Source organism: Mytilus galloprovincialis, chromosome 11 (genome assembly GCF_965363235.1).
Source record: "Mytilus galloprovincialis chromosome 11, xbMytGall1.hap1.1, whole genome shotgun sequence".
Classification (NCBI taxonomy): domain Eukaryota; kingdom Metazoa; phylum Mollusca; class Bivalvia; order Mytilida; family Mytilidae; genus Mytilus; species Mytilus galloprovincialis.
Window position 1 is genome coordinate 49,937,896 of NC_134848.1, and position 10,653 is coordinate 49,948,548.

A 10,653-nucleotide genomic window follows, 5' to 3' on the forward strand; every position below is an offset into this window, starting at 1 on the left:
TCAATATGATAATGATAATTTCAATAAAAAAAAGTAACTATTTTGCTAGAAATAGTATAGTGCGACAGTTTTCAATGTTACATTTATCATGATCGTGTTTATCATACCAATATTTGAACTTTGAGGTTGAGTAAATAGTTATCAAAGGTACGTTTTGTCTTTACATTTAAATTGACACTATTGATAAAATACGTTGTTATGCATATTCTATAGATTTATTCATTTCTGTGCTAGAATTTGAGAGTCTTAATGACTAAATCAGTTCCAATCTTCCACATTATCTATTTGAATTTACTTAAAGTCGACACTTAATCTGTCATTAAATTAATGCCTTTACCGGACTTCTCCTTTTTAGTATTCAGTAATTTTTAAAAATCTGCAAAGAATGGCGTAGATAACTGAACTGTGTGTTAATTATCATGATTATTTGAACTACAAATTACACGATTTATGTATTTGTCTTTAAATTTGAAACGCTATACGTCTTCGTTATTTGTTCTTAAATCTGATGATGTCAGTTTTAAAATGTATTTTAAATTTTCCATAAACAAAGATAATATGTTTATGATCAAACGTATCCAAACTTTAAATATACATCTTACTTTAATCTCATTTGCAGAAATGTATCCAATTCTGTGCGTTCTATTGCTTACTTTACATATAAGTATTTCATGTAAGTATCATATTCAGCGAATTTAAATGTATTATTCCATAACTTAGATAATTGATAGACTATATATAAATCTGGGGCTGAGTAAGATAAGCAAATAAATATCATTTTCTTTTTGCTACCCCAAACATAAATGTCTCTAGTCATATTGGATTGACATTTGTTACTTCTTGGTTTCAATCGTCTTCAAGTTCTACATCGAATTGTTTGAAATAGTTCAAACCTACTGTGACAAAAAAAAAGGGAAACTAAAGAAAACACAGTCAATTATGTTTGGCCAATACATGTACATCGATTGTAGACTTGTTTAGGGCGTTATGTTGAAGTATCATTGCAAAAAAAACATCTTTTATTTAGAATCTTCAACATATTCCTGCTAAATATGTTGTTATGATTTAAATGCTTGATGAAAACGTCAAAGTCTCGTTTATGGCGACTTCAAACACATACACATTTAAACCTATTGAAAACTGTCTTAGAAGGACAGTTGCTGAGTAAAATGTCTGTTTCTATACACAATATCCTTTTCCCCAAAAGTGGCTCACATTTCCTCCAAAAAAAAATTTCCTGAAAAGATAAATTTATTAAATTATGTACCTGGTTGAAGAATATTGTGTCAAGTATTGAAAATATACTTAGTCTTGTGAACTGGTACTGTGGACTCCCGCCAATAATATTTAAAACGCTTGTTTTGTAGATTGTGGCAAAATTTGCTTGTCTTGTAATGGAGTAGAGACTGTTAAAGAGTGTTTAGATGTAGAAATATGTAGCGATGACGAGGTATTACTTTTAATATAAGCAGAAGCATTTTGCTGAACCGGTTTTTCTTAATGTCAATTTCAATTCATATGATATGGAATCTTCGGCAATACAATGTAACCAAAATAATTGAAAGTCAGGTTAGTTGAAAATATTGGTTTGAATCAACTTGCCTATTCTTTAACCCATTAGTACCAATTTAATGTTTGACATATATAAAACAATTATAAAAACGAGACAATTACGTATATGATAAAGATAATAAAAAGAGGGAAACTGGTAGGAATAATGTAAACCAATTTTGATATAGAGAAATATTTTATATTAAATTATTGTCATTATCTAAAACATCAAAATAAACTCATCATTGATATCAGGATAAAAATTGTGTATTTACACCAGACACGCATTTTGTCTTCAAAAGAATCTTCAGTGACGCTCGAATCAAAAAAAAATCATGAAATTGATAAAAAATATTTGCTTTTCTTTTTCATATCCGTGTATTTTTACACGGTTTTCTGCCATACAAGAACGTGGCAATTGTTCAAAATCACTCGTAAATAATTCAAAATTATTTTGTAAAGAGTTCCAAATTATTAGTAAATTATTCCAAATTATTCGTAAATTATTGCAAATTATTCGTAAATTATTCCAAATTATATAGTATTTACCAGAAATATCATTAACAGGTTTGCTTTACACAAAAATACCTGACTCTTCAGAAGCAAGAGTTGTATGATTTTGGATGCTCTCTTCATCAGGTGAGAATTGAATCTATATATATTTATACGATAAATCATAAACTAATAAATATTCTTTCATTGCAATTGTCTTATACAACATGGCGTCTCAAGGGCTATATTTCTGAAGTGGTGTCTTTCAAAAAAAATTACGCTCATATGTTCTTTCTATCGACCTTTCAAACCGATTCAACAGTGTTCATTCCGTTTAATCATGTTGAATAAAACAAAAATGATAACTACATTATGTTCGATAAGTAATAACCGACCAAAAATATTCTTGAATTAAACTATCTTAATACATAGACTAACATAAAACAGGAAAAAATGGAGATTAAAATAAGATATTTAGACACCAATAACTTATATAATACCAAAATACGAGAGGAGCTATAATACCAATATAGGCATAACAAAATATTTTATTTCGAAAACAGAAGCAATATGCCAACTAAATAGAGTGAAAAAAGATATTCGTCATATTAAAAGATATATCGAGATATATGAATTCTACCACTGCATCGATTTTGATACGATATTTATACACTCCATAACATTTTAAAATGTCGAGAGTGGTTAAATATTGAATTGCACGAGATTTTGTTGTAGAATCTGTTTCTCATATAATTTATAGACGATGTACAGACAAATTAATCCTTCTTTTCGAACGATCTGCAAAGAAATGTGTTTTATCTATGTTAAGTCATCAGAAATGGTCACCTTCTTTCATGACGTCACTAAAGAAATTTCAGAAGAAAACAAGAAAATTTGACGTCATAATCGAGATTTGACCAATGAATAACTGCGATAAAACGAACACACGTTGGTTAAATAAAGATTATCAACAGTATTGGATATGGATAAATCGAGTAAGAATTAGAGAAATAAGAATCAAATTTAAACAACTATAGGTTTGACTAAATATAGAATTCGAATAAGCACTGACAACACAAGCAAGACATTTAAACGAAACTGAAATTGATGGAACCGAACCCTAACAAAGCAATCATGACATCTGATGTACAAGAAAGTTCAAAGTAAAACCAGTTACATTAATGAAATCAAGTATAAAAATTCGACAAAGATACAAAGCTCAAACGGTGGTACGCAGAACGCTCGTTGCGACTTTTAGACTACCCGGTAGTCAGTGTCGCTTTAATAAAAAAATGTTAAATTGTCATGTTATATTCGTGACAGAAGAGCTAGTACAAAAAATGATAAATTTTAAAAGTTGTCCCAAATTCTTAGAAAACGACCCAGGCACTGAAACCTAATTTTGTTTTATGAGTGCGCATCACTCTTCGTGGTGAGATATTTTACTATTAGAAAATATAAATAAGACACTAAAATACTCCCTTATTTTAAAAACTTTTTATCAATTGCATTGGAATTTCCAGATTTTAGTATTAGCAATCTATTATACCTCTCATTGATTTGGGCATTGTACAATTTTGGCTAAGGAATGAATGTCAGCTAACATTGCATTATCATCTATATGTTTTTCATTACGTTATTGTTTGTGCTCTATCTTATTTCTAAGTGTGCATTAACGAAGAAACTAAATGAATGATTCTGTTATAGTACTGTTTATCTGGAGGTTCTGGTACAGTATTTGGAAAACGACGCACTGGTCGCCATATACTTTGTCATACTTGCTGCAACAGTACAAATGTATGCAACATGAAAAGTTCATGTGAGCCTGACACTAGCTCATCACATGAAATAAAAGGTATCAATTGTAATTGTATGTCACGTTTATCTTACTGCATATAACATATTAACTATTTGTATGTGTAACAAGAATGGTAATATATCCTTTGACCTTCGAGTTTTTTTCTGATACTGATGAGCGGATTAACTTTACGGATTTTTAGCTAATGCACTATCAAAAGTTAAATCACAAAATAAACTGAACTCCGAGGAAATTCAAAAAGTAAAGTTACTAATCAAATTGCAAAATCAAAAGCACAAACACATCAAACGAATGGAAAACAACTGTCATATTCCCGACTTGGTACAGCCATTTTTCGTGTTGCATATGGTGGATTGAACCTGGTTCTATAGCACTAAACCTCTCACTTGTATGACAGTCTCATCAAATTCCATTACATTTACAACGATGCGTGAATACAACAAACAGACATAATATGTAAAAAAAATCAAAATATGGGTTTTTAGGGGACAAACATCAGTCAACACCGTGTCACAATCTTAATCACACAAAAACAAACAAATATTAAACAAGGAAGCACAAAAAAAACATATATTACATATAATAACCGCATTCATTGGTTACTTATTTTTGTATTTTATGTATGTTTATAACCACCTGCTTACCGTCCACTATAAATAAAACACAGAATGGAATGAGTGACCAGTGCATAAGGTTACATTAGTTGTTATTTGAATCTCCTAAATTTGACACTGATAAAAAACATGGTTTCCTGAAGTTGTTGCATGTGAATAATGAATGAATCAACTTTGGAATGGTAAATAGATGAAATGATGAATAATACAAACCATATGCAATCAACAACCACACAAATATATTTTATAATGTTATGTTAAATACAACGGTCACCAACACTAACTACACATCCCTATCTGCTGTATAAACCACATCATTGACATTACTATGTATACTGCACTAAAATTTATGATTTTATTGAATATCATGTTTGAAATATGCACATTCGTAAATGACATTCAATATGTCTAACTTGTACTTTAAACACTCACATATTTACTTTGCTGTACATATTAACTCTAGCTACGTAAAACAGTTATCAAAGGTACCAGGATTATTATAAAAGTTTAATTTAAAGTATATAGCATTTAGTTTCTGATCAAAAATGGTATTTAATGTTTTCAAATTTGGTGTGAACCCTTTAGTGTTGTACATATCTCCCTGTTAAAGCAATAGAGGAATTTAGAATGACACATTGTGTACTATAAATATTTCTTTCAGACAGTAACCTGCCAAGAGAATGTGACGATTTGTTAAACTCAACCTCAGGGGTGTATACTATTTATCCTGATGGTCTTCATCCAGTTCAAGTTTGTTGTATTATGGCCAACAATGAGACGTGGACAGTAAGTTTCTCAACTGTTTTTTTAAATCTGATTATCCGCATAGTACAAATAAGATATAATGATATTTACATTTAAAATAATATAGCATGCCAGTCCCGAGTATAAATTACAACTTGCAAACTTTGGTTGGCTGTTTGATCAGACATTGTAATCAAGATTGACCCACTTAATTAATGGTTAGATGGAGTAACAGAGCGTTTTCCTTATCTCACTATACAAATCATTGGCCTATCCATTTAGTTTAGGTATTAATCTGAATGACATTGTCTGAGCAAATAATCAAACAAATTTTTCAATCAAGGCATTTCAACTCTTGACTTGCATGCTACTTTAACTGTAATTTGCAATTTGAACTTTTAAATGAATGATTATGTTTAAACAAGTATATATCGGTAAATTTTGAAGAATGTTATGCAATCAAACATTGAAACCATGCATTGGATTTATTCTAATCAACAGTTGATGTATATTTTACCATGTTTATTCTTAGGTTATACAGAGGCGGTTTAATGGTTATGTCAGTTTTGACCGTACGTGGGAGGAATATAAGAGAGGATTTGGTTCTGTTAGTGGTGAATATTGGCTTGGTAAATACCTTGTCAAAGAGTCGGTGTTTTTTTAAACAGCACTTACTTATTGTATTTTTCGTTATTTTTTAAACTGCACTATGATGTCCTTAAAGGAAGTAATTGCAGTCAAGTGTCATAATCAAATTTTACAATAAGTAAGTGCTGTTTAAAAAAGACGAAAATACAATAAGTAAATGCTGTTTAAAACAGAGACGAAAAATACACTTTTTGATTTTGATTATTTTGATTATAACATATAACATTTATTTTTTACTGCAATTACTTCCTTTAAGGACATCGTAGTTTTAACAATATCTGTTTCTCTGTTAAGTTGTGTTGGTCTGTTAGTTATTGTTGAATCCACTTAATAGATTTTTGAAATAAAAAGTACCTTCACAATATATTTCTTAATGTGTTCTTTTTATTATATTTTTCTTGAAATATAGGATTTCGCTATTTTTTTCTATAATAAACTTAATCCTTTACCAAATGGAAAAATAAAATTAAAATGTGGCGTCATTGTTCATTTAAGCTCACAATCTGCCTTCGATATAAGTATGAATTTTTGTAAAGGAACTAAAAGGAGAAAAAATGAACTAAATTTAGTTATAGAAATCTCTCAAATTTTACAATAGTTTAGTTTAAGCAAAACTAATTTGAAAAAAGATAATAAACAAGAATGTGTCCCCAGTACACAAATGCCCCACTCGCACTATCATTTTCTATGTTCAGTGGACGGTGAAATTGGGGTAAACCCTCTAATTTGGCATTAAAATTAAAAAGATCATATCATAGGGAACATGTATACTAAGTTTGAAGTCGATTGGACTTCAACTTCATCATAAAACTACCTTGACCAAAAACTTTAACCTGAAGTGGGACAGACGGACGAACGGACGGACGGACGGACGAAAAAATGGACGCACAGACCAGAAAACATAATGCCTCTCTACTATCGTAGGTGGGGCATACAAATGTAGGTCACCGATGAGTTGAAAACATATTTCAATTCTTATGCAAACAAATAGTAATGTTGCACCAAAGGAGAAAAACTTGGAGCTTTTCAATGATATGAACATTTTAAAAGTCACCTGGGGCCAAAATGAATCGATTTGTTTGGTTGATTTTTGTACCATATGATAGAGTAACAACTAATGGTGTAATAAATAAAATGTTTAATAAAAAACAAAATACTTAAATTGTTGCTGAATTTTTGTATACCCTTGAGCCTCCTCAATTTGATTTTTTTTTATTTCAGGTAACGAAAATATTCATCAAATATCCTCATCTACTGGTCATAAGTTATCGATTTATCTAGAAGATTTTACAGGAAAATTTGCATATGCAAATTACTCTGTCTTCGATCTTGGTGACGAGCAAAGAAAGTATCAACTAAGTATTAATGAGTTTTCTGGAACTTCTTCTTTACGTATGTATAGCATATTACTTAATTATTTTTTTAGTATTCCAAAAATCGTTTGTTTCGCTGATTTGAAATAGCTTAGCGAAATAACCAATACAAGAGAGAGGTGAAAGATGCGAAACGGACTAAACTGACCTTGACATAAAAAAAATAAAAACGAAAACAAACACTAAAAAGTCAAACAACAGTGCACATAATAAAATCTTAGAAATTATAAAATGAGCAACACAATCTCTTTTCAATAGATTTGAAAATAGAAGTACCCTTTCAAGGCTTTGACAAAGTCGATAAAACAAAAAAAAAGATTGCCCTTACAAGTATCTTTTTTCTGTTAACACAAAACTAAAATGTAACATTACTTTTAGACTTAAGTTCTTTTATTACTTCTACTTCTACCGGTTAGTGGGTACCGTCATCATGTTGACTATTCTATCACTTTTTGATGTGCGCAAAGATAATTCTAAATACAATAGCAAAAATGGTGCTGTACAAATATGTAACAGTGATGATAAAAAAGCGGGGGCTATTGATAGATTTTTAGTTAGTTAAGACATAAATAACAAAGAAGGAAAACGTATTTCAATCCAATTAATTGTTATTTGGTGTTATTTGTTTCCTTATAATCCTTTTTTATGTATTGGGCTCTGATGTCCATCATTTATCATGTTTTAATATGTTTTCGTTGCTATAGCAAATATATGCTTTTTACAATAAAGTATGCATTAAATCCCTGTTGATCCTCGAGTAGAATGTTTTTTTCCTTGTGGTGTGACATTTTGGGCTATGGAAGGAGTTTCGTCATTGTTTTCTTTTAGATACTGTCAGGTGGTACCACTTGCTGCTTACCAGTGTATGATTTAAAATGCACATCTAAGCCTTTGTAAGATACTACTAGGCATCTATCTAAAACTCTGAACTATACAATTGTAGTATATTCAAATTGTATACATTTTGGACCGAACTCTTTACGGAAGTCTACTGTTAGTTTTTGTTTGGGTAGTAAAGTCTATAATATTTAGGTGTATTGTTCACTGAAAATGCAACAAAGCCGTTACAAACGCTCTAAATCTGCCAGACGGGATGTTTAGTGTTTGACTGTGAATTGTTTTGCCTGTTGTAGTGAAACGTTTCAAGTGTTCGCAAAATTTTACGAAAGGTCGGTACAACCAATATGGTCCGCACAAATGGGGACTAACGGAATATAAATTAATAAAAACGTTCAAAACAGTCCTTGGAGTAACTAAAATTACCAACAATATTACCTACAAGGTGATTTGTGTGGCCGTCATGTTTTCTAAACACAGACATTAATTATAAAGATTCTATTATAAATTTGAAAAGACAAATAATTTTCGTATAATACGGATTATCATAAAATAGAAGATCTGAAATGACTGCCAATGAGAACTATCCACAAATTAACAACTTTAGGTCACCGTATGTCCCGCAACAATGCATTTTATGATTCTATGATACTAAACCCCTAACGGGAGGGATTTTACTTGACTTTCATATGATGAAGTCATAATCTTTCAATAAATTAAACTGGGGTCTGAGGCTGGTATGTCAGTAACAATAAAGTTTTAATGTGCTTATCGCTATGTTTTTCTTTATTCTACATTAACTAGAGCAGTTTAGAGATAAAGGGGGATGATTGACACCCCACAAATTATGTTTAAACCCACAACATTTTGTCCCCAGTCAGGAACCTCTGGCGTTTGTTTGTCTTGTATCTTGTTTTAAATTTTAGTTCATATATATGTTATGGAGTTTAGCATGACGTACATTACCACTCTACTAGTACACATTTATCTAGGTGCCACCTGAGGACCACGTCCGGGTCGAGGATGTTCTCGGTGCGTTGAAGATCAATTGGTGACCTTCGTTTGTTATCTGCTCTTTGGTCGGGTTGTTGTCTCTTGACGTATTCCCAATTCCCACTCTCAATATAATTATCTACTAGTATAGTCGAAACGACAGCGTAGACCCTGTAAGTTTAATGCAGTTCATATTTTTCGCACTTTAACTGTTGAATACCTCAGAAATTCGGGTATTATCAAATAACTGTTTTAAAGGGTTTAAGAATGAATATTGAATGAACATTAATTTTGGTGGCTTGCCAAATTTTTGAATGAAAACAAGTTAAGGCTTTAAAGACGTCATAAATAGCTTCATCTTGAGCACTATGTTATAAACACTTTGCCATGCCACTTGCGCATTTATTCATGTAAACTTAGATGTGAATATTTACCTTTTTCTGTTAAGACGGGTCATTATACGAAACCAGAAATACTGTTAGATGAAAATGATGAAATAAGGCGTTCATTATTTGCATGTATACTGGTCATACGTCTATATTTAGTTTGGTTATTTACTGTACAATGTATATCATGGAATCTGAATATACCTTTGTAAACAAATATGTGACACTTTAATAAAATAAATTATTGATATTATTATTAGTACTATCTCATGTATGATAGTAATAAGACTATTTCATTAAAACCTAATTTAACAGAACAAAATATTGTTTATCACAACGATGATAATTAGCATGCTGTCAAAATAAATTACCTGTTCAAATTGAACTAATGATTCGGTTTTAAAATTAAAAATACACTATTACATAACCATGATAATTTTAATTTGTATGTATGAAAGTCTGTACGATTTATTTCAAGATAGATAATTGTATGTGTTGTAGATGATTATTTAAACTATCATAACACACAAATGTTTACTACCAAAGACCAAGACAATGACGGTTATAGTAAAAACTGTGCTGCATATGAAGGTGGCAATGGAGGATGGTGGTATAAAAGGTGTTTAAATGTTAACCTTAATGGACCTTACATGGCAGGACCTGTACATAATCAAACAGCATTGGTATGGGCTAATTGGCCATCGAGTTACTACTCACTGAAGAAGTCTTCAATGATGATAAAAAGATATTTTGAAAGACCATAAACAGTTCTTTTTGAATAATAAATATGCATACTTACAAACTTTGTTTATTTATTACACACTGCCGCGAAATGAGTATCTATACAGTACAAGAGAATTCATTTATGGGAAGTTGATCAATTTTGTCTAAAAATGTATCGTTCGTCACAATTATAAAATTAAATCAACATTCATCAAGGGAATGCATTCGAATCGCTTTTCTGGATCTAACTTCATTCGGAACGCACAAAGCCTTATATTGCAAAGCAACGAAGATAAAAGAACTGAAACCGTTAAAGAGCTATATAACTCAAACGATCATTAGATAAAGGATATCAATGTAGCTGTTACTCAATATGTGCAATCATCGGATTGGTGTCCCTCAGTGTGTCCTGTCGCACAATTGTCATTTCAGGAATTGTAGAAATAACTATGCAGTACGGGCTTTATTCATAT

The 10,653-nt window shown here is 30.8% G+C and overlaps 1 protein-coding gene across 1 annotated transcript in view; it reads left to right on the top strand.

The window, feature by feature from the left end:
- The window catches only part of LOC143052326 (microfibril-associated glycoprotein 4-like), a 32,999-nt gene extending 22,740 nt beyond the window's left edge, over positions 1-10,259 (top strand). Inside the window, exons 3-9 of the mRNA XM_076225331.1 lie at positions 1,368-1,450; positions 2,119-2,190; positions 3,751-3,898; positions 5,138-5,262; positions 5,753-5,849; positions 7,090-7,260; positions 9,959-10,259. Of these exons, the coding sequence (XP_076081446.1) occupies positions 1,368-1,450; positions 2,119-2,190; positions 3,751-3,898; positions 5,138-5,262; positions 5,753-5,849; positions 7,090-7,260; positions 9,959-10,221 (959 nt within the window). The 3' untranslated portion in view covers positions 10,222-10,259. The remainder of the gene's footprint in view (positions 1-1,367; positions 1,451-2,118; positions 2,191-3,750; positions 3,899-5,137; positions 5,263-5,752; positions 5,850-7,089; positions 7,261-9,958) is intronic.
- Positions 10,260-10,653: the final 394 nt, after the last annotated feature.